The 24,768-nt window shown below is 49.7% G+C and overlaps 1 protein-coding gene across 2 annotated transcripts in view; it reads right to left on the bottom strand.

Moving 5' to 3' along the window:
- The window catches only part of SSH2 (slingshot protein phosphatase 2), a 62,688-nt gene that overhangs the window by 25,462 nt on the left and 12,458 nt on the right, over window positions 1-24,768 (bottom strand). The window contains exon 2 of one of the 2 annotated variants that reach the window (XM_042442302.1): window positions 15,789-15,832. In XM_042442302.1, the coding sequence (XP_042298236.1) occupies window positions 15,789-15,832 (44 nt within the window). Of the gene's footprint in view, window positions 1-10,769; window positions 10,980-15,788; window positions 15,833-24,768 lie in introns of those variants that run through there. The other variant, XM_042442303.1, reaches the window with a different exon arrangement.

A 24,768-nucleotide genomic window follows, 5' to 3' on the forward strand; every position in this document is an offset into this window, starting at 1 on the left:
GAAAGCCTAAACTCAAGGAAGAGGAGGAGGAAAAGGAGGTGGAAAAGGAAAAGAAGAAGAAGAAGCAAAGGAGAGGGAGAGGAAGAAGAGGGGAGAAGGAAGAGAAATCCCACAAGACGCAACCAAATTAGCCCCTCTATGGATGGGTAAGCGAATTGCTTCTGCACACTGGCTGATCAACATTGTTTGTAAAGGTTATGCTGGGCCTGTCTAGCCCCCAAAGTGAAAAATGAGCCCCTCTCCCTTCAATGATGTCTCACCATCTGGCTGTTGGGAAGCAAGAGCAAAAATACTAACAGCTGGGCTATAAAGAGAAAAGTGGCGCACCAGGTTACTTCTTATTCTTCCTTGGGTCGCACACAGCCAAGCAGATTTTGAACGAGATGCTCTCCGGTCGCTGGGAATAGGATTGGAAGACCGAGTCAGCAAGGCCAAAGCAGCGTCCCTCTCCATATTAGCGAAGATGCCCAGGACTGGCTATATTTAGGCGGGGAGAGAAGAAGTAGACACTAGCTTAAGCTAAGCCAGGAGTGGAAACGTAGAGCAAAGGCGGAGATGCGCACATGTTTGTTTTGCATCGGCTGCCGTTCTAAATCCCAGGCATGGCAGGAAAGGGTGTGACCCCAGGGTGGAGGGAGGTTACGCGAGGTGTGCAAGCCCTCGGGTGCTGGATTCAAGCACCTTGGTCCGCACCCAACTTTCGGAGGCTTGCATCAGAAAGTGGCGTCGTGACAAAACCTGGACGAAGGCATGAGAAAACAAGGCCCAGAATGGGAGAGCTGGATTCATGGAGGGAGGAAGGAAGGAAGGAAGAGGCCACCGTTTGAGGAGTAGAGCCTGGAAGCAGAGACACACAGATGGAAGCCAATTCTATTTTCTTGATATTTAACGTGCTTTTGTTAAGAGGACCAGGCATGAAGCAAGAAAGTATTGGTTAAAAATGAATGGCATGATGCAAAAGATTCTAAAGACAAATCTAGTATTTAGACCTGAACTGCTGCTGCTGTGTGTATCTCTTTCCTTACCACTTAAAAGAGTGATGTTTGGCTAGCCAAGGTGGGCTGCCACATTTGGAGACTTATTTCCAAATGTATCCTTATGGTGAATGAGAAGAGGGTGAGGACACAACTAGAGCCCACTGTAAGGACAATTTCTAGCATGCGCCATGGCAAAGCGCATTGTCCCAAAGGAGGAACAAACGGGCACATGCCCATCTCTGGAGACATTTCCATTGGAAACCTCAAGGCCCATTAAACGCCGTGGCCATGACTGCCGTAACCAGGCTACCAGCTTGGCCGCCCCTCCGAGTTGCCACGGAGAACCCTCGGGACGGAGACAAAAATGTGAAATGCCAACAGCCACCGGCACCAAACGCCTTGCAAACGGAAGGGCAGTTTAGACCTCAGACGTTTCTGTTGGTTTTTGATTATTTCCAAGGGCCTTGCAAATGCAATGCAACGTCTGCCGTTAAAAAGGGGAAAAAGATACAATCCTCTGCCAAATAAAAATAAATTTTAAAAATCCACTTAGTCACCTAGCGCCTAAATGGCATTTTAGATGAAGGATAGAAATGCTCTGTCATTTGTTTATTCATCTGCTGTAATTTTTTTGGCAGGATGTTCCTGTAGTTCAGGTCGAGAGGAGAAAACAGCTGAGTCAAGGCAATGCCACAATCTCAAAGAGGGAACATGTTGCGACGGAGCATCGTGGACGGGAGGGAAAACGGCATTACATTTCCAACTTCCAGGGCTTTTCTACTCCCTTACACTCTATGAAAGCTGCCCTTTGTCTCATGTTGGGATACCCCTTAAAGAAGCTAAACCCCAGCTTCTGTCTCTAGATGTATTACAACAAAGGCATAGGCTCAGATCCTGACTCAGCCAGAACGTTTGCTGAGTGGTCTCAGGTCGCTCTCTCCACTTTGCATGGGATTGATGTAAGGATATCAGATAGTATAGAGGAGAGCCAGAATATACATTTTACAGTGGGCCCTTGGTATCCTTGGCTGGGGCTTAGTTGCAGACCTCCCATGGGTACCAAAATCTGTGGATGCTCTCATTAAATACAATGGCGTTATAAAATGGATGCTCCTTATATATAAGACCAAAATCAAGGTTTGGTTTTTGGACACTGTATTTCTTTTAATGTGGATGGTTGGATCCACGGATAAAGAATCCACGCATACGGAGGGCCAACCATATTAGAAAGGGGTCGGTGAAACCAAGATGAAGAAATCAGGGTTCAGGGATGTTGACTGAAGGGGCAAATGTGGGACTGGGCTCTAGACCAGACAGTTGCTTTGGCTTGGAGTGAGTTGCTTTATTTCCACCAGACCAGACCTGGCTGTATGTTGGAGTGACCACAGACTCCGAGAGACACTCTCACATCCATGAGAAGCCTCCTTACATACGTCAGAGATACCTCATTCTCCCCTTGCAGTGTCTTTGTGCATAAAGCTGGCTGTGCTTATCTTTGTTCCGCCGCACACCTTGCCGTTGGGAAGCAGCGTTCTGCAGAAAGAACCCAGGCGCCAGTGATGTCCGCAGAAGATTGTGACCTCACCTAGTAAGCTCTTCCGCAGCTTTGGTTCTCTGGCCGATTTGCCTGCCTCAGCACAAAAGCGAGCGGAGGAGATAGCAAAAGCACCTGGCCAGTCATTTACGAGACCACAACACAAGGCCCTTTTACCCCCAAACAGACCCAGGTTGCAAACTTTGCCCAAGTTGCCGAGCTGACGTGGATTTTAAAAGATAAAAATCGGCTGAAGATTCTTTGAAAGGCCGGAAACCGTTTATGGACTTTTGGAGCAATAATCCTAATTTCTAACGATGCAATAATCTGGGGTTCCCAAGCGTTGTCTCTGATAACACACACACACAAGCACACAGATATACAAATATCCTGCTCTTCTCTGAGCTATTCGGCCAGAGCTGCACCGCCCCGCACAGAATGCAAAAACGCCAAGCTGTGCAAACAGGAGCGCGGGGCCCCCATGTTGTGGCAACGGCCGGTAGGCAACGAAAGGCGAGGCGAGTTCAGAGCCAAGGCTGGCCGGCTAGAGCTCAGACCCCGCCAGGTGGAAGCCAAGAATAGATGGGGCCGGTTTCAGAGATGAGGCCCAGGCGGAGCAGCCCTCTTGAGCTGCGGGGTGAGATGACAGAGACCAGGCACTGCCTTTCCACAGGCAAGAAAGGGTATCAAAAGGGTATCGGCAGTCTTGGCGTAAGCGTCCATGACAAACCAGAGCTTGACGTTACCTGCGGAGAGTTACGATGCTAAGGCAGCTTGGTCGTCGAAAGAAATGTTATTTCGTCAGCGTTAACACGTAACTGTCCCTACTGAGCCTGCAGGGCATTTTCCAATATGAGTTGTTTTTAGGTCATTCTCTTATCAATCCTGTCTTCCTAAAACACACACACACACACAATGAAAACAGAAAATAAGCAGCAAAAGTTACACAAGCCCCCTGCCTGCAACGGTGCAATGGGGGATGACAACAAGTTACTTGACCGTCTTCTGATGACCGTCAAAAACGAATTGCTTCTTTTCTTTTCTTTTTACAAAAGGAAACTTTCCAAGCTCTGTGAAAAATGTACGGACAGCCTCCCACGGCGTCCTTCGAAGCAAGCTGAAGCCAAGTTAGGTTTCAATGGACGTCAGCAGATTCTTTTCCCCCAAATGAACAGAGACACCGACAAGTTCCTAGTCCATCTGAGCCCTAGGGGCAAAAAACATACAGGCCAGGATTCATGGGGTTGCCATAAGTCAAAGTTGCCTTAGCAAAAATGAGGCACTTTGCACAGGGGGAAGAGGGGTAAAATGAGGCAGCCCCCTCCAGAAACATTTGTTTGGAAGTGAGCAAAAATATCTATTTTAAATAGATATTGTCTTTGCAAGTGAGCAAAACAGGAAATTTGCAGGATGGGAGGAATGGTGGAGGTGGAAAGAGCCTAACATTCAAGAGATTAGCAACTGGCAGAGTGCGTAAAACCTGCAAAATATCATCAAAAAGGCTCCGAGCAAAGTGTCCCAAGATAAGGCTATCAGTGGTTACTGGATAACCATGGGCAAGTCAAGACTTTTCCAGCCTAAAAGTAAAGCAGTGGCAAAAAAGAAACAAGCAGACCCATCCTGAGCAAATCTTTCCAAGAAAACCAAGTCGCTTTAGGGTCTCCAAAAGTCGGAAAGAACTGGAAGGCACAGAAGAACAAGCTTCAGACCGTGGGAAAGTGGGAGGAAGAGATCACTCAGAGATATAAGGTCAAACCAGTAGGAAAGGTGAAAGCAGGGAACTGGGGTGTCATCGGTGGTCCAACAGCCCTACAGGGTAGGGCTTTTAAGGTTCCCAGATAACCTAGCACACACAAACAGTTTTGGCCCTTGGCACGGGTCTTGCAGTTTGAGAACCGCTGCTTTGTTTCGGACGTCCCCTGAGCCCAAGAGGACTGGCATCCTTCTCTCTGCAAAAATGTCCTTCCCAGGTAAGAAAACAGAACAGTCTTTTGAGCGCAGGGCAGGGATGTTTGCACCTGGTAACAAAAGAGGATTACCAGAGCCGGCATCAATCAAAGGGCATGCTGCATCCTTGAAGCTTTGTAAGAAGAGAGTGCCGTTCAGAGATTATGAACCGATATTTTCCCCCTTTTAAAAAAGACTTCTAACAGCTCGGAGTGGTCCAAACCGGCCGAGGCAAGAGCGTGGGTGCACTCGAAATGCACAAATGCCCCCCCTCCGGAGCCGAGGTGCATTGAACGACTTTGCTTTTTGATGACAGTTTCCTTCCAAAGCTGATTCAGTGCTTTGGCTCAGGCAAAAGCAAACTGCTGCAGCCTTTCCTAGCTTGTCTGCTCTTCCTTGTCCTTAACTTTTACCATCTTGACTACATTCTGAGGTTGCTTGGCCACACTTGTCCCACTTTCCATCAATGAAATGTTGGAGCGTGTGTACTCCACGGGTCGACGGGGAGGTCTATACCTTTGCTCCAAACTTTCCTTACTGCTGTCATGGGTGCGAGTCATGTTCCGGAAAGTTTAGCGCCGTCGGCAAAAACAACAACCCAGCAACGTTGAATCCCATTTTGGGAGAAGGGGGGGATAGAAATCCAATAAAATGAATAAACAAATTAACAGTCTCCTTCAGCGCCTTCGTGACTCATTCAGTTTCTGTGAACTATGGCGCACCTTCACCCGATGCGTGATGAAGCATTACCCGGAAGTGGGCAAATTTATACACTGATTGTGGCATGGGATCATAAACAATGTAGTCAGAGAGTACTTAAATGCAATTAAGTACAGACAGTGCTATAATTCCTTTGTTTGCCATCCCCATTCACAAAACGGTCGGCTGGCAAACAAGCGCCGGGCAAAGTCCCTTTTATGGACTACAACGCCCAGAATCACCCAGAGGCTTCCAGGAAGGGCAAATCACCGTCTTTTACCTGGAAAAGGGAGTCTGGAGGTGGCAAGGGCTGCAGGGGCAGCCTTGGGGTGGCACCCCATTGAAGGGGAGAACACCAGCCTATACCAAGCATGGTCTATTGCTGGTGGGAAGTCTGACCCACTGAAAAGAAGGCAGAGGCGCCGTTTGGCTCCCAAGGACCAGAAGAGCTGAGGCCAGCACGTTTCAGAGAAGGCGCACACAATCTTGCAGCGCGCACACACACACACACAACCACATGACCAGTAGCCCAACAAAGGAAACCCAGACAAGCAGGTCAAAGGGGAGGGCAAGCTATTTGGCGAAGTCATTACGGCCGAGCTTGCAAAAGTATTAGCCTGCCTCCAGTGTAAAATAGCCGTTGCAAAATGCAACGTACTTGAATGGAAGGCTTCCATGTTGAACAGAAGTGACCAAGGTTCAAGAAAGGAAAGTGGCACTATTGGCGCAAGGGGTTATCAAACATCTCCCCCGCACACATACACAGTTTTGTTTAATGCAGAGAGATCTTATGCTTGCTCCATTCCTGAGGTCAGTTAAGAGATGTTTTCTTTAATGCAACAGGTACCTCACTGGAGGATTTGGGGAGACAAGGTCTTGCATTTGGGGGAAGATGGGGTCCTTGCCATGAAACAGAGATATTCGTATAGAAAAAGGAACAAATAGTGACTAGAAAGTGTGCATTCTTTTTGGATTATGGGAAAAGCAGTCCAAAAAGCCACTTTGGCATCTGTTCTGCAAGTTCCAGTTTGCAACATTTGGGAGGAAAGGGACCAAGCTCAGGTCTTGCGTGTGTTTACATGCCTTCAAGGCAACTTATGGCAACCCCAATAAGTCTGTAAGGTTTTCTTATGAATTGTCAGATGTGGTTTTTGCAAATTCCTTCCTCTGAATTATGGCCTCCAGCCCCTGGGATACATTGGCAGTCCTTCTGGGAGTGACAGTCCAAAAAGGCACCTTTTCTCAAGCTCTGGAAACTCCTGACCTGTAGCATTGCGGAAAAGGAGCCAAGGTGAGAACTTAGCTGTGTCTTCACATTGCCTGTTGATTTATGGTGACTCCATCCATTTCAGAGGGTTTTCTCAAGCAAGGAATCCTCAGAGGTGGTTAGGAAGCCAAAATCCAAGTGGTTTTAAAATAACATAAAATCCAAGCCCCAGGCGCTTCCACCTTTCCTCTCCCTTACCACAAAGTCCACAGCAAAGAGAGAAAGGAGCCAAGCTTACAGAAGCCCTGTGGCACTTGGTTGGCGCTGCTAATCTCTTGTTTACAATGGACGGGCAGATGGACCGTTTTATCTCCCAGTTCCAGCAAAGGGAAGGGAAGGGTGGCTCCTCCCGCGTTCATGTGCAAGGAGAGGAAGAGATACACCTTGGTGCTATCAGGACCTGGGTGAGTTGGGTAGCGTAGGAGTGCCAATCCCATTACTTCATGCCCTAAACGGAAGCCAAGGTGGCATAAAATTAGTCAAGATCCAACCCATTTGGCCTGGATCCTGCCCTGTTGGATCAGACCTGTCAAGACCAGCATTCTGTTCCCAAAGCTGGAGAATCCACAAAAAGAAAATTGAACCAATCTCAAACCGCTGGGTTTGTCTCCTTGCCGTCAGATAAACTGCCTTCGAACATGGTACTAAGTCGGCTATTACTAACCGACACGGTTCTCTGCGATCCAGACCAGTTCCCAACACCTCCTGGAGGCAGCAAATGCCACAAGTTAATTATGCCTTGCGCAAAGACACAGTTTGTTTTTCTTCACCCTAAACCAACATTTCCATTCAGCCTTCCCAGTCCTCGGTGGAAAAAACCAGTCAGGGGCCCAAACCTCACAAAGAAGCAAGTTCCATGTTGAGCACCCTCTCCAGCCCGGCTGATGTTTTGGAGGCGGAAAGCAAAGGACCGACTGGACTTTTGGCCTGGCCTGATTCTCAGGCCGCAAGCACTGAAGCCAGAAGTCACCACCAACTAACGCTGGAGCCTTGAAACAGATGAAAACCCTGCTCCTTCAAGAGTCTGCCTTCAAGCCACTTTTGATTTATGGTCACTCCATCTAGGGATTTCCTTGTCAAGATTCCTTCAGGGAAAGTTTCCCCTCTGAGGCTGAGAGAGTATGACTTGCCTAAGGTCTCCCGGTGGATTTCCAGGGATGAGCAGAGATTTCCAACCCTGACTTCTCAGAGTCCTGCCCCACACCGACTCCATCTATGATCCAAGACCCACAGCTCAAAGACATGGGCAGTGGGGCTCTTGTCTGGGTCCTCCAAGCTCTCCTGACCCACCATTTGGGCCAGCCATTCTCTCACTCAGTCTTAGGCTAACCCACCTTGTTGCAAGGAGCAAACGGGGCACTCTACAACTTTGGAGACCAGGGTTTGAATACCAGCTCGGCAATGAAAACCCACTGGCTGGCCCTGGACAAGTCACTCTCTCTCAGCCTCAGGGCTGAACAAACTTTGCCTTGGATGTTCACCACAGATTGTCCGACTCAATTTGCTTGACGTGACTGATTTACTTGACTGATGGGATCTGCAGTGTAGCAACGCCAGAAGAGCCATGGGCATCCCCAGCTTGCTTCTAATGGGATATATCCCACTGCCAGCCAGACCAGACGCAACCTGCGGCCCGTTGCTGACAATTGAGCCCATAAGCGAAGCAATTCAAAGCAACCAAGTCAGGCAAAATTTCTGCAGGAAGGCTGCAAAGGAGAAGAAGAGCGAGGGAGCTGGCACTGGGCCGCAGCTTGAGGCTCACCCACAGTGCCTTGAATGCAATTGCAGTCTTAACTCCTCACTAACTGCAAAAGAGAAAACCTTCTGGTCCCATTGCAGGCAATGCCATCCAATCCAAAATTCAAGTTTTCCTCTCTTCTTATTCATTTCTGTTCTGCTTTCTCCCCAATCTGGGGGCCAAGGCAGCTTCCAGCATGTGTGTGTATATGCGTCTTCAAGTCTGTCAACTTGTGGCGACCCCATGATTTTCGGAGGGTTTTCTTTTAGGGCAAGGAACCCATCGCCACTACTATGAATTGCGTCTGCAACCACCGGAGCTTCCTTCGATCTGGAACGGTCCAAAACACAACAGGTGAATTTTTGGAGCCACATTGGATTGAAACTGAATAGACAAAGAGTCCCGTGAGGCCTGGAAGCTTGGTTGCTCCATGTGGAAAAGGTTTGCACAGAACAGCAGTGGGCAAGGGGTGACCCTGGAGCTGGTTCTGCAGCCTTTGGAGTGGCTTTTGAAATGTCTCCGAAAGACCGCTGGGGAATCCATCTCCGTGGAAAGCTCTCTGCCAAAGAACCCCCAGTGGCACCAGAGATGGGCTCCAGAGCATGCTCCAGTTGGCACAGGATCCCACCCAGGCCTTACTAAGGCTCTCAAGCGTGAATACGGCAAACGTATTGCGAGAGGCGATTGCCAAGCCTTCCAAGAGCACTCAACGCCTAGTTCCCATGCCCTGGCATAACCAAGCCCAGACACAACACACATCCAGCAACCCTTTTGCAGGCTGTTTTTCCATCTTGCCTTTCAGACTGGGGTCGCCATAAGAGGTGGCTTGAAGGCACCTATGAACCTAAACACCCCGAAATGAAATCCGTGGTCTTGCCAGAAACCCGCTTGAAGGCAGCGACAGACCGATGCCATAAATAAATACTGATCGATACTGATCACACCACTCAAACACCTCCAATAATTCTCCAAAAGCTTAGAGGCAATGCAGCTTACAACACAACAGGGGCCGAAAACGGAGCTGGTGTAAAAGGGACTTTTGCTGACTCTGGCCTCTCTGGAGCTATTCCTGGACAGCTGCGTCTCCGACATCCGATAGCGCCATCTCCCCTTCCTCAATGCCCCCTTTTTTACGTAGTCGCAGGAATCTCAAGGGGAGGATTGCGCAGGCCCAGACGGACCAGGAGCAGGAAAACCACAGCACCCATCATCCGGCGGTTAACCAGCAGAGGAAGAAAGAGGCTGCAGGTTCACACGCCAGTGGCTGGCAAAACCAAAGGGAAGCAAAGGGAACAGAATGCAAAAGGAGCAGAGAGTGTGTGCAGCTCTTTAAAGTCCTTCTCAGTTTCCCTCCCAACAACCCTTTGAGGTAGGTGAAGCTGAGAGAGAGTGCCCAGCCCAGGGCTCTTCTGACCCTTTCCCTAATCTGAGATCCTGCTGGATGTGTTGGAGGACGGCACCCATCATCCCCAGACAGCATGGCCATTCAGGTGACCTTGGGTCAAGAGGGACCTTGGGCAAGTCGCACTCTCTCAGCCTCAGAGGACGGCAATGGCAAACTCCACTGTTAAGGAAGTGGCCAAGAGGGGGGAAAAACCATAGGCTCAGCATAAATCCAAACTTGAGTTGGAGGCACAGAACAACAACAACTGTATGGTTTTCTAGACTGTGTTGGGACTGCATGTCCCAGAAGCCCCAAAAGAGTGAGATATGCTGGGAGACGCAGTACCGAAGGCCGCACAATCCATCCCTAATGCATCTCAACAAATGGCCATTACTTTTTGGGGCAGAATTGGGGGAAAGAATTGGTTTGGGGGCTGGACTAGGCCTCCGGAGATCAGGGTTCGATTCCTGGCTTGGTCATGGAATCCATTGGGTCAGTCACACTCTCTCAGCCTCAGGGGAAGCCTGGGGCCAACCTCATGCCGGGAAAACCCCATCACAGGGTTGCCATAAGCTGGGAACAACTTGGAGGCCCACAACACAACACCCAGAGCCTCACAGAGGGGTCAGGGCTTTTTTGGGGGGTGGGGGACCCCTTTCCCACAAACCCAGAGCACTGGATGGGCGTCCCCAATGCAAATCTGGCTTAGACACAGAGTGGGGTCAAGCTGTTTGACAGCAAAGGAGAGAAGCTGGGGGGCTCTTTCCTCAATTCAAAGACACCCCCCAAAACACACAGGCAGGCGAACGATGCCTCTCCCCTCCCAAACCAAGCCATTCCTCCCTTCCTAGGCTGCAACCTGGTTTCTCCTTTGGGGTCCCAAGTTCCAGCAGACAAGCCAACTCTCCAAGACCAGGAATAATAATCCCCCCCTTTTTTTTGATGTTAAAACCCCAGGAAAGCCAAGGGAAACTCTCTCTCTCTCTCTCGGTGTCTCTCCTCTTTTGCCTTTTGTCCCAAGATGACTCTGGAGGAATTTGGCAGAAAGAGAAGAGAGGAAGGGAAAAGGAGGAGAAGGAGGAAGAAAGCCAACCACGAAAGGGGTGAGAAGAGGGGAAAGGAAGGGATCTCTCTCTCTCTGTGTCCTTGCAGCAAAGACTTGGGGGCCCTTTCCCTCTCTCTCTCTTCCTGGGGGACCCCTTCCTCTCCCTCCTTCTACTCACAGCTGGTTGATGGCGTTTTGGGAGATGACGGCGTCCTGGGAGAAGTAGGGGATCATCCTGGGGGGCCAGGGCCGGCTCCGGCGGAGGGGAGCCCCTTCCCCCCTTCCTCCTCCTCCTTCTCCCCCGCCGGATCCCCAGACCCCCGAGGAGGGTCATGGGCGCAGCAGGACCCCGGCAGCCTCCCTCCTGCCCCACCGACTGCCGGACTGCCTCTGCTGCTCCTTCCCCCGGAGGAGGATGGGCCTGGAGCCGGCCGACACCAGCAGCAGCAGCAGCGGGAGGAGCCGGCCCTCCTGACCAGCCCCCAGGGAAGGCAGGCACTCTCCCCCTTGCAGAGGGTGGGCCCTGCTGGTGGGGGATGATGGGCGATGCTCTCTCGTCCCCAATCTGGGGCTCCACTTGGATGCTTAGGAGGGCGCCCCCCATCATCCCCAGCCAGCAGGGCCCACCTTCCCCCATCTAAAGGGCTGTGGGATGCTTTGGAGGATAGCTCCCATCATCCCCGGCCAGCAGGGCCCACCTTCCCCCATCTAAAGGCATGTGGGATGCTTTGGAGGATAGCCCCCATCATCCCTGGCCAGCAGGGCCCACCTTCCCCCATCTAAAGTCCTGTGGGAAGCTTTGGAGGATAGCCCCCATTATCCCCTGCCAGCCTTCCCCTATCTAAAGGCTTGTGGGATGCTTTGGAGGGTAGCCCCCATCATCCCTGGCCAGCAGGGCCCACCTTCCCCCATCTAAAGTCCTGTGGGATGATTTCAGGAATAGCTCCCATCATCCCCAGCCAGCAGGGCCCACCTTCTCCTATCTAAAGTCCAGTGGGATGCTTTGGAGGATGGCCCCCATCATCCCCACCTTCCTCCATCTGGGGTCCTGTCAGGATGATTTCAAGAATAGACCCCCTCATCCCCGGCCATCAGGGCTCACCTTCTCCTATCTAAAGTCCTGTGGGATGATTTCAAGGGCAGCAGCCCCCATCATCCCCAGCCAGCAGGGCCCACCTTTCCCTCCCTGGAGTCCTGTTGGAGGATCTGGAGGATGGCCCCCATCATCCCCAATCTGGGGTCCTGTTGTGTGGTTTGTTTGTTTACACTCAGCCCTCCTATTTGCGGCTTTGATGTTTGCAGTTTTGGCTATTCACGGATTTGATTAATACGTTCTCTCTAGGAATCTCTAGGCCCTCCAGTGAAACTCTATGGTTGACTTTAAAAATTGCACCAAAAGACCTAGAGATTATTCCTAGAGAGGATACTCTACTAGGCCTTTGTAGCTCCTCCAGCGCAGTTCTATGGTCAGTGTCTGTCGGATTTTGACCATAGAGTTGCCCTGGAGGACCTAGAGATTCCTAGAAAGGATACTCTACTAGGCCTTTCTATGGTCAGTGTCTGACGGATGTTGACCACAGAGTTGCCCTGGAGGACCTAGAGATTCCTAGAGAGGTGTCCTCTCCGGCGTTTCTGTTATTGGTGGTTTTTCCATATTCACAGGGGTCTTGTGCCCCTAACCCCAGCAAATATGGAGTATTTCCAAGAGTTATAGCTTGCCTTTCTGCCACGGTGGGATTCAAGGCGGGTACCCTTGGCACCCATCATCCCCGGCCAGAAGGGCCCACCTACCCCAATCTGGGGGTCCTGTTGGGATGGTTTTGCGGATGGCACCTATCATCCCCAGCTAGCAGGGCCCGCTTTCCTCTCCCTAGAGTCCTGTTGGATGATTTGAAGGATGGCTCCCATCATCCCCACCTTCCACAACCTGGGGGCCTGCTGGAGGGCAGCACCCATCATCCGGCTCGGGATGATGGGTGCTGTCCTCCCAACACATCCAGCAGGACAAAGATGAATGAGAAAGTCAGGGTCCAATAACCATCATCCCTGGCTTCGGCGCCATTTGGAAACTTTGCGTGTGAAAAGTGCACACCTCTCCCCTACTTGCCCCTAAAACAGGTCAAGGGAGAAACTTCTCTAGGTGCCATGGAACTGCAGCTCCCCAAATCCTCACACCTCCACAGTCTGGGGCTTATGGGAGTTGCAGTCCGATAGCATTTCAAAGGCCGCAATTGCCCACCGACCCACTCCAAAGGAATGCCTGGAACCTAGCCTAACGGAAGCCAAATATGAAGCTTTTGCTTCTGAGGCATGAGGACTTTTTTGGCAGGATGTGTGTATATGATTGCACAGCCCATGTTCCCCCTTCAGGCTGCAGCTTCCTGGCGACAGAGAGGAGCAGGCTGGATCAGGTTTAGGAAAAGCTCCCAGATGTCCTGCTCAGATAAGAGGAGCAGAAGGGGATTGCAAAGGAGGAAGAGAGATAAGAGAGGAAGGCCTGCCAGTGCCTATGTCTCTCTCCCCCTTTGGAAGCCAAACCATCCTTCCAGAGATGAGCAGACTGCCTCAGAGGTTTGGGGTCATGTATCCCATGGGCCACCTCTGGGGCCTTGGTGGGCAGATGTTGTGCCAGCGCCTTTGGAGGGTCCCTGCAAAGAGAAGCCGCAAAGCCAAGGAACTCCTTCCTGGAGCTGGAGAAATGGAGAGATATAATCTGATTCAATGTTGGACTATACTTCCCACCACTCCTAGCTAGCTAAGCCTGATGGGAGTTGCAGTCCGGCAACATCTAGGGTCCCCCTAAATGGCCCAAGGGCCACTGCTCTGCCTCCCTTCCAGCCCTGAGGACGAGACACCATGCGTATTGAGGGCGCTTCTAAATGTCCGCCACTATTGAGTAAGGATGGGAGCATGGTGGCTTACAGCAGGGCTTTCTGGGACTCCAGTTCCCATCAGCCTCAGCCTGACTGGCAACCCTAGCTTTCCAGGATCCCAGGCAGGATTCAGATCATAGAATCATAGAGTTGGAAGAGACCACAAGGGCCATCCAGTCCAACCCCCTGCCATGCAGGAAATCCCTAAGATCAGCACCCAGTCCTGGAAGCCCACTGAATGGCCCTTGGGCAAGTCACTCTCAGCCTCAGAGGAAGGTAATGGTTTGAGAGTTGGATGGCGGCTCAGGGTTCGAATTCCTGCTCGGACCTGAAAGCCCACTGGGAGGCCCTTGGGCAAGTCACACTCTCTCAGCCTCAGGGGAAGGCAAAGGCAAACCCACGATGAACAGATCTTGCCAAGAAAACCGCACGATGGGCTCTCCAAATCAGAAGGCCTGAGCTCTGGGGAGAGGAGGAGGCTGCATTCAGATGTATGGAGAAAAGAAAAGCCCCAACCCACTCACCCCACACCCTTCGGGGTGTTGCTTTTTTAACACAATCTCCCTCTTTCCCTGCATCCCAGCTTTGCAAGAGGAAGCCACAGGCCAGAAGGTCAGTCCATCCGGCAGCGGCCAGCCTCTTTCCCATGGCATGAAAGTATTTTAAATATGCCAAAATCCTTACATCCTGTGCGCACGCACACATACACACAAGTTACACTGGATGCACCAGAATCTCACATCAAAAAGGAAATATATATACACTTCCTTTTCCTCCTACCTTCCAGGTTTACAGATTTGACAATGTGTAAATGTTTGGGGAGAAGGGTGGGTGGAAAATGGTGATGTGGTCTCTTGTGAAAACAATAAAAGCAGTCTCAGTCTCTCTCTTTCTCGCTCACACACAAAATCAGACACACAACAACAAGAAGACACTCTTGGCAGGTCACCAGCGAGAAGCATCAATTTTAATGAGACAAGAATGGGCCGCGGGGAAGAGCCGTTTCTGCCTCCCCGCAAAAGCCGCCGGGTAATGCGCTGCGGAAAAGTGTGCGGGCCAGAAAGCAGGGCACCGGCGTTGCGTGCGGAAGGCGCCGGGTTCAAGTCCTGCGCCTCTAGATGGCAAGGTACGAAAGATTATCTTGGCCTACGGCCGTAAATAAATAAGAGCGATGAGAAAGATATTGCAGGAAGCTCCCGACGACAGCAAATGCAATAAAACCCAATGGTCTCAGATAGTATGCAAGAGCGCTTTTTGTGATCCTTTATAAAAATAATAATTATTATTAATAATAAATAATAAATATTATTAATAATAATTATATTAATTAAATTATTGCTTGCACTTTTCAGGGGCTGTGAGTAGGAATGCCACCAGGCCTTCTGGATCTTGGTGTGCTGTTTTTTTCTGGCCCAGGAGAAACTCTTGCCCAACCTCAAAGTGACTGGAAGTCATTTCTGGTTTAGGAAATTGCTCATCTCAGGATGAAAACAGTTCGAGGGAGGGCTGTAAACCTCGCAACCCCTAAAGGGAACGGATGGGGGAACGTTCTCTTAAAAGTCATGGAGATTTAGGGCCTCCAGGCCACAATGTATGGGAAGGGGTCTTTTAAAACAATGAGGGTGTAAAGGATGAGCCAAGGATGCCGTTATGGGTGGGCAAAACGAGGGCACTGCAATTCCTAAGAATCCTGCCCCATCCCCATGAAATTTCCCCAAAGTCCCCAAATTTTGAGCACCGCAGTAACTTGAAATTTAAGTTTGGGGGTTCAGAAAGAGAGCCTAAGCATCCAAAGAAAAGGGGGAAAGCAAACAGAGCAAAAAAGGAGAGTTTGAAGTGCAAAACAGTTTTCAGTGTCTCATCCTCTGCAATGCTAGAAATTTGAGGACTGAAGGCAAAATTAATCAGCGTGCAGCATTCAGAGTGCCTTCATTTTGCCCTGGTTGAGTCTCCTTTTGTCGACTCCTGGGGTGTGGACGGTGTGTAAATGGGCACCAACTCTCTGTCGTCAGACATGCCAGCTGAGAATCTTGGGATATATAGTCCAAAACAGTCCCCTTCCTAAACTCTGCTCTCCTTCCCTTCCCGGTTCAGCCATCTGCAGCCTCTTGTTTGGTAACTTCTGTTGGGCACAGAGGAGATTGGGAAGGGGCACTGAATTTCTGACCTACATGCTAACTCTTGGCCTGAAGAGTGAAGTATAGCCTCCTATCCAGAGCCCCTCAGTTCTCTCCTTGAGATGAGCAGGGGGCAATGACAACCAAGAGTAGCCAAAAGGAGGGGACATACAAACAAAGGTGCCCTCCTGTTTGTGGTACACTCACCTTCTGGGTTGGAGACGGGCATCATCTTCCCCACTGTCAGCCTCCTGGGAAGACAAAAGAAAGGGAGAGAAGAAGAAGAAAGGGTTATGACTTTGAAATATGGAGATGACAACATTAAGACCCTACAAAAAAGTACTAGTTTGGAGTCACTCCCTCATACCTGGATCCCATAACCAGCTTAAACAGGGCTTTTAATTATTTAGTTGCTTCTGATTTGGGGATTCGGAGGCATTTTAATGCCACCTTCTGGCAAGTCTTGAATGAAGGGCATCTACTAAGGAGCCCCAAGAGGGTCGGCAGAACCTGGCTTGGTGAAGCATCCGCAGCACAAAATTAATTTGCCGTTGCTGTATGCCCTCAAATTCTCCCAGAGTTTCCTCGGGTGGATTTGGTCAGAGGGGGTTTGCCATGGCCTTCCTCTTAGGCTGAGAGAGTGTGATTTGGCCAAGGTCCCCCCAAAGGGTTTCCAGGGCTGAGGGGGGATTTGAACCCTGGTCTCCTGGAGTCCTAGTACAATACTGAAACCATTGCACCACGTTGCCTCTCTAACAAAATAAGGGAGAGACGAGGGAAAGTTGTTTGCATGGAATGCAGAGTTGTGTTTGCACTACAGAGTGCCGTCAAGTGCAATTTTTTCTTCTGTTATGAAATTGAAACACATTCCACTTCAGAGAGTGTTTATGCAGAGAGAAGGCCAGGGCAGAGTGGGGTGAGGAAAAAGAGCGGAGGATTCTAAGCCTCTCCTCAAACTACAGATCCCAAGATACCAGAGGATGGAACCACGGTACTTCAAGTTGCATTAAATGCCTCACATAGGGGCCTTCCTTGGTAGGAGAGTGAGGAACCAGGAATAACAGTTTGGACCTTAGCACGAAATGTACCAAGATTGGAGGGTGTCCCTGGTTTGCTTAGCTGCTCCAGCTTGCAAGACAAGCTTAGCAGGAAGGAGGGTAAAGTCGGCACGAAGATGCTTCCTAGCCACCCAGCATGCCACAGTACGGTAAGTCAGGCTTGGTGTGATGTGGAAAACACCAGCCCCACTGAGGAGTCATACGGGGTCACAAACACAGCCGCACATGGAACGTGAGTGGTTTTGCTCAGAGGCGCAACTATGCAGCTGCTTTTCATCGGGGACCAACTTGGAGAGGCAACATGCCTCCTGGTTCTTTTCCCTTGCGTTCCCCAAAGATGAAGAAACAGCCAGGTGCCTTGGAGTGCTGCTGTTGTTGTTTTCAGCTCCTGCAACTCAAAAGCAGGAAAACAAAAAGCAAAGCGAGTCCCAGATGCCATGCATTTGTGAATTGGGTTTTTAAAAAAATAAGAGGGTGGTGAGCTACGAGGCTCTGCTTTTGGCAGGACCAGAGCCTCTGCAGGCTGTCAAGCCCCAGCGACTAAGGCGAGGTGCTGGAAAGTTTCTCTTTGCCAGCTGAGCAAATGCCCAGTGGTCCAAAAATGTCCAGGAGGCTTGGCTAAAATGACACATTAACCCACCTCTGGACTTCTCTTTCCTCCAGCTCTGGTTGCAGCGACATTATCCCTGGCCTCCATTGAAAAGTTCCCACCAAAGGAAAGCTTGCCACCTTTAGATAAAACGTACCCCACTGCCAAGCACATTTTCCACATCTTGCATACGTCGGATCTGTGCGCTGTCTGTTTTATTATTAAAGCACTTTGGGGTGCATTTCTGGGCGCAGCTGCTGAAGAAGCAGCAGATGAAACGCCTTAACAGGGGAGGCCAAAGCAGAACAAAACGCACACCTTGCGCAGAAAAAGCAAGACTGGGCCTCGGCGGGTAATGCGTAAGTGACGCCACAAGAGGGAAGCAAAGGCAAACTTTGCAAAACTACAGATGCCACGAATCCATAGGTATTTCAAAGTGGTGTCAAGCAGCATTATTTTTACAATGCAGATACACTGATAATTCACACAGTGGTGAATGAAACACCTTGGACTACACTTGTACTACAGTAAATTTGTTATTACGAATTAATATACACTTGCCATTTACGAAGGAGTTGGAGGAGTCAGAGAGCAGAAAAATAAAGGAGTCGGCGCTGGACTCCACAGCTCCGCTTTTTGTTTTTAAAACCAGATACTCTGGCTAGCCATTGCGCAGGATTCGGGTTTCTGAGAAACTGCCCGGTTGTCAGCGCAAGGAATTTTGGAGAGGTCCTCGCCTCTGGATTTGGCCGGTTCTGAAACCGCCGCGGCAATCTCAAGTTATAAGTTACAACCGCAGCAGAACCCACAAAAAGGCCAGCCAAGGGACTGAAAAGAGAACTGAATGCTCCCTTTCTTAAAAAAAAAGGGACACGGTTTGGAAAGCGTCAGTGATTTTTGTCAGTTGTCACTTTAAGACACAAAGGCTTTATTTAAATCCATTTCACTGCTGTTTTGGAGCTGTGAACTGCAGCTGGGACGCCAACAGGTAACTACGCTGCACATGCCGCATCGATCCATGAGATGCTGATCCGATCAGTGCATCTCAAATCACAGATGCTGGCGAAACATCAGGAATAAACTCTTCTGGAACATTGCCACATAGTCCGAAAAACCCACAAAAAACTATGGATGCTGGCTATGAAAGCCTTCGACGTCACAGTGAATCTCAAAGTTGGCAAGGGTCGAATTCCTCGTGGATCCCAAATGCACACCCACGCAAAGGTAGAGAAGAGGCATTGCTGCGCCTGGTTGGGTCTACATGGCGGTACGATTAAGTCCCCATTCGCCATTGCCAGCAAGGAGACTTTCAAGAGGGCACTTTCAAGCCCAGTGATGCCCATAGAAGGACGGGAAACTTCCATCTTTATCGGTGTCCACGAAGCAGACAGAACCAAACCTTGGCATTAAGTTTTTTATTGGGTGGTTTCCTGCTGGAGGTTCCCCCAAGAAGTCCCGCCGAACACAATGGCAGATTCCTGTTTGGACAGGAAGCCTGCCAATGGGGTTTCTTTGTCTCACGCCAGTGGGCTTCAGATGCTGGCTAGTATTATTATTCCCCAAGCCCCCGCTCTCAAGAGATAGCCAGCTGTCGGCCACAACAACCCAGGAACTGTGGACCAACCTTTCTGGAGGGCAACCGGTTGGGAAAGGCTACTAGCCACGTGACAAATGACTCCCCCCACCCCTTCTAAAAAGTGACAGCTGGTAGCGTTCGCCGACTGCCGACGTAACCGAGACACACGCATGTGCTCACTCGCACACTTGCGCACCCTGCCTCCCCAAAGCTGCGCTCTTCTTACTCGGTTGCATCAGAAATTAGCATATTTGGGTCAACGAGGCAGCGTTTTTCCTCCCCGTGGGATTGTAATAAATAGGACTATCTGGACAAGACAGAGTCATCTTCTCTGAATGCTGGGACTGGGCATCTTTACATTTACAAAAAGGTCCAGTCAAGGTAATAACAGAAAATCCTCACAAAAACCTGGTCTCTCTCCCCACTCCACCCATAAACTCAGAATACCATCTCCTCCAAATTCTGCTGCATCAATGCATTGGATAGGTCTGCAAGTAAGGGGGAAAGCCAGACCATGGATTGAGGTCTAGCCGAGCCCCCAGAACATTGCAAAGAAGGGGAGGTGAAGCATGGAAAGGCCACCCAATATCAGTACGGCAAAGGCATCACTGCCCAGTGGGGACCATCACTGCCCAATGAAGAGCATCCCCACCCAGTTAAGCCATCACTGACTATGAGAAGCATCCCTCCCCTGTTAAGCCATTAGTGCCCAGTGAAGGAATATGAGTCTCAATCGGGAGAAAAGCACAGAGAGAGAGAGAGAGAGAGAGAGAGAGAGAGAGAGAGAGAGAGAGACTATCGCAAAAGCCATCTCCTAGCGTAAAGAAGGCCCAGTTGCTTTTTCCAAGGGGATTGTTGGATGGTTGATGTTTTGGGGATCTGAAGGTGGAAGAAAGAAAAGGCCTGCAAAATTCCACTTTTTCACTCCCTGTGCATCGTGGTATTTTAGTTGCAGGTGAACCTGAGAAACCGTAAGAGGCGTGTGTGGCGGGGGAAAAGAGACTGGTTATTAACACGTCAGTGGGTTTTTCTTCCAAGGGTTTCAAAACGTGGCATTTCTAGCAGTGTAATTTAAAAAGGTAGTCAATTCTTCTACCTGGCATTGCCAGCTTCGCAAAAAGAGGCAAGGTATCCAAGCAACGGCAGCAGCGTGGAGCGTGCAAGCAGAGAGCATAATGCATTTGGAGAACAAAAAAGCAAGGTGGAAGGAGAGACCGAGAGTCCATCCACACTGCAGAAATAATCTGGTTTGACGCCGCTTTAACTGCCATCATGGCTCAATGTGACGGGATTTGGGGAATGGTAGTTTGTTGGGGCACCAGGGTGCAAAGAAAAAAGGCACAAAGAGGGAGCTTGGGGCTTGAGAGCTACTTCTGTCCACCCCAAAACGCCAACTGTGGGCATCAGAAACTGCGTGCCAGCCACCTAAAACCTCTCTCCAAAGTCCCTGGAGAAGTGGAGCACAGGGAGAGTGTAATCCCACCTGCCTTCGCACCATCTGCTCGCTTCCCTTCTCCAATCCCTCCCAGTCCTGCAGCCAGCTTCCCCATTCGAGCAGAGGCCGGGTGTTAAAACCCAAGTTCGCCAGCCTGGCCTTGGTAACAGATTTCTGCTGAGTGGGCACGCCAATCCCTGTAATCTACGCGGGGGATTTGGGGAGGAAGGTCCCTTTGACGACAGCAAGGAGGCCTTAGGGGGATGAGAGAAGAGGAGGAGGAGGCGCGTGATGCCTGCTCAAACCAGATGTTCTCATTATATCACCAAGCGGATACCAAAAAACGTGCCCTCGGGTTTGGGCAAGGTCCTCCCAGCTGGCAGGAGGCATCCAACATGCCAGAGTCCCTGAAAAACAGAAATCTCTTTTTAAAACTTCAATTTATGTCCTAGTGACTTCATGTCCACACCCTCAACAAGGCTGCCAGCTTGCAAAGCCTGTCCCTGAATCTCTTGTTTGCATGCATCATCTCCAGACAGGAGACCAGGGTGCAACTCCTCCAGTTTTGAGGGACTCGCATCCAGCCAAGAATAAAGGACTGGATGCAGGTATCTAGGACATCACTTGTTTGCTACAACTGGCAAGACACCATTGATTTCTTGCTGAAAGTTAGGACTGGGAGGCGGAGGGAGGATATCGATTTCCTTGGTTAGCTTTTTCCTTCCCTGCCAGTCCTTGCCGTGCCAGGGCATACCCTCTGCTCTGCGTCCACCTTCAGGATAGAAGCCAATAGGCTAGATTCAGGGTAGATCTACAATGCAGCTTGATCCCACATTTCCATCCTGGGATTTGTAATTTTTGCGACACACCAGCACTCTCTGGAAGAGAAAGCAAAAGACCTGTAAAACTGATATCATGAGAGGCTATCCCCAATTTTGGGGCAGTCTAAGGGCTTGGGTGGACCTCGTGGTTGTCAAAATTGGTCCATAAATGTGGTTTCCAGAGCCAAACATTCAGAAATCCAAAGTGTTTGTTCAACAGGTATCCAAATCAGATTGAGTCAAATAGCTATATCTCTATATATATATATCTTAATACAGTATACTGGAGTCTTTGTTTTGGTTCCATTCTGGGGCACAGACCAAGCCTGGAGATTCTTGCGTTTGACTATGTAGATGTATAAAGCACAGCACATTAAATTGCAGTATATATTGATTGTAACAGTTTTATGGCTCGTTTTGTTTTTTTAAGGAGGGTTTTAATGGTTCTTTCATGGCTTTTAATTGTTTAATTGGTAAATGAAAAGGCAGGGTAATAAAAATGCGGTAAATAAATAAGAAAAGGCAGTCAATGAAGCATAGTGGTTTAAGTGCTGGATTAAGGCGCCAGGTGTTTGGAGCGTCGCTCAGACCACTAGGCTCTGCTGGCTCTCAGGAGACCAGGTTTGAAACCCAAGGCCAGTCAAAGTCACACTCTCTCAGCCTTGGGAGAAAGCAATGGCAAACCTCCCCTGAAGAAACCCGGCCAAGAAAACTTGCAATGCCGCTCAAAGGCTATTTGAATCTGAACACTTACAGCTCAGGCCTCTGCAAGAGTTAACCAATGGCTCATAACTGGGAGGAATTGCAGCGTGTGCATAATTGAGTCCTGATTTGCATAATGTGCCTCGTTAGCATCATCCCTTGGTGCGGAAACCTTCCTCGTCCATCAAGGGTGGCATGTTCATTTGGCACAACAGCCGCAAATTCCCGGGGACTAGATCCTTGAATGAGGTTTCTGGAGAAACGGAGAGCTTGGCAGAGCGCTACTACATTCGCGGAATGATTTCCTAAATGACAGGATGTTGAGATAATAAGGAGCGCGGTGGAGGGAAGCGCGTTCGAATCCAGCTTCTGAAATCCAGGTGGCAGGGAACCGGTTAGGCCATCTCTTTAAACCGACCTCTGCGCCAGCCGCCTCCAGACTGTCCTAAATCTTTTTAAAGGATTCCACTTTCTCTGCAGAGCCTGATCCAGTTAAAACCGTCCCGATCGCCACGCACGCAAAGACGCGAAACTGCCCACGCCAACGGCGGCGATATCCAGGGTTTAAATCCCTGCTCAGCCATGGAAGCCCACTCCGGGCAAGTCACACACTCTCAGCCTTAGCAGAAGGCAAATTCAAATCCATTCTGAACAAATCTTGCTAAGAAAACCCAGTGATAGTGCCATCGTATGTCAGGAACACTCGAGCCACAACACCACGTCTACTCACTATTGTTAATGTGATTTCAAATCAAATCTGACTTATTGTGACCCTGCCATGGGGCATCCTTGCCAAGGTTTATTCCAAGGATTCGCAGCCCTATCCTATCTGATTTTTTGAGTTTGTTTTTAAACTGAAGATGGCATGCACAGGCATTTGGACCTTCTCCGTGCAAAGCTGGCAGGGCTGCCCGCTGGGTTGCGTGGCCTTCTTGAAGGACCGAGCCCAGGGCTGATTTTACAAGGAGTTGGATGTTTAATTATTTATTTGCACTGCAAATAACGGGAGTGTTACAATGACCTCCCGTAACAAAAGCTCTGCCACGGCTACGCCAAAAGCACCCAAGCATGTTTAACAAGTAAATACCGAAGAACTGTTGAGCCAGAAAGGAGGCTGGGTGGAGGAGGAAGAGCGGCATCCCACAAAAATCGCTATCGCTGCCAATTGCAAAGCCTATTGTGGCTCTCTTTTTTTGTGCAAAAGAAGACCAAGGCCTGTTACAGACTGCCAAAATAAAGCTGCTTGGGGTCTCTTTGGAGGTATGCTATTTAAATGATGCATGGGTCCTAAGAGTCCGGAGGTTGTGCCAAAGCCACACTCCATTCCTAAGCACTGGAGTGCAGCTTTGGTGCAGCTCCCGGATTCTTCGGATGCATGCATCATTTAAACAGCATACCTCCAAAGAGACCTGAAGCAGCAGTCTGTAACAGGCCCAAGGCTTGCTAACAAGGGCTGTCAGTCTAGAGCAGCAAAGCAGAGCCTCCTTACACAGGGGAAGTCTACAGCCAAGGACCATGGAGGAAAGCCAAAGCCCATAATCCTCATCCAACCTAGCCCACACAAAGGCCTTCATCTTGCGATTTCTCTGTGAGACTGATGCATGAGAGGAAACCACAGATTGGGGAAATGAGATCCTTTTGCATCATGTGAGGCTTGCCTCTAAAAACCTACCTTGCTTTTCTCACCTCTGCTGAAAGCAGCAACTTCTCTTTTGTAGGGAGGAGAATAAATGTTATTGTTGTGTGCCTTCAAGTCGTTTCAGACTTGCAGCGACCCTAAGGCAAACCTGCCACGGGGTTTTCTTGGCAAGGCTGGTTCAGAGGAGGTTTGCCATGGCCTTCCCTTGAGGCTGAGAGTGTGTGACTTGCTCATGGTCATCCAATTGGTTTTGTGGCTGAGCTGGAAATCAAACCCTGCTCTCCAGAACTCTAGTCCAACATGCAAACCTATTAATAAGGAAGAACAGAGAAGGCGAGGAGGAAGTGAGGGGTAGAAACAAAAGGAATATAGTAGCCAAACAAGTTTTTCATGGATATAAACCCACGCCTTCAAATGCAGGACAGAAAACTTTAATATTGTTGTGGTGCATCTGAAAATTGTATGCATTGCACTGCATCTCATTATGTATATGTAAATATTCCGAAATCCAAGCCCCTCCGAAATCCAAAACATGTCTGATACCCAGCATTTATCTATTTGAGCTTCCCCTCCAAGTGAAGCTCAAGCAAGACAAGACAGAGCCTCACATTCCTCTCATTCTAAGAGGAAATATTTCATAATCCATTTCCTCCCAATCTTTCCAAGTTTTTTGGGGGGAACACATCCCTGCGGAGAACGTTGGCAGACTTGAGAGAGCTGGGATCGTGCCCACGCGGGCAACTTGCGGGAAGCAGCAGCAACACAACGTCCGTGATATCAGACTGCGGGGAGGTTTGCCAAGCGCACCGAGAGACAAAATTACAGACTGCAGTGGTCAGTCTGTTTGTTTCAATCGGTCAAAAGACATTGTTTCCCACCAACGATCAAAAACGACGCAAAGGAAAATAAAAGGAGAAAATTGCCCAGACACAAATGTATAATCATGGCATACAGGGCAGACAACCACAGACAAAGTTGGGATGACAGGAAACGTCTCTGGTCCTGGCACCGAACGCTCTCCCATCGCCAGACGCAGCAATGAAAACCTGGTCCTGTGGGGAGGCTTCTGTATGAATCACAGGGCTGGAAGGGCCCTCAAGGGTCATGCAATCTAACCCCTGTCAGAGCAGAAAAGTCACAGCAGAGATGGCTGGCCATCCAACCTCTGGTTAAGAACCTCCTAAAGGAGGAGACTCCACCATTTCTGGAAGGAGTCCATTCCCAAGCTGAACAGCTCTTTCCATCAGGGAGTGGTGGGCAGTGTTAAGACCTAGAAGGGTTCGAAGGGATTGCAAAGGCTATCTAATACAACTTGTTGCCAGTGACTGGATGTCCTTCATGTTTCTGGCCATCACAGTTCCGGAAGG

Source organism: Sceloporus undulatus, chromosome 11 (genome assembly GCF_019175285.1).
Source record: "Sceloporus undulatus isolate JIND9_A2432 ecotype Alabama chromosome 11, SceUnd_v1.1, whole genome shotgun sequence".
Taxonomy (NCBI): Eukaryota; Metazoa; Chordata; class Lepidosauria; order Squamata; family Phrynosomatidae; genus Sceloporus; species Sceloporus undulatus.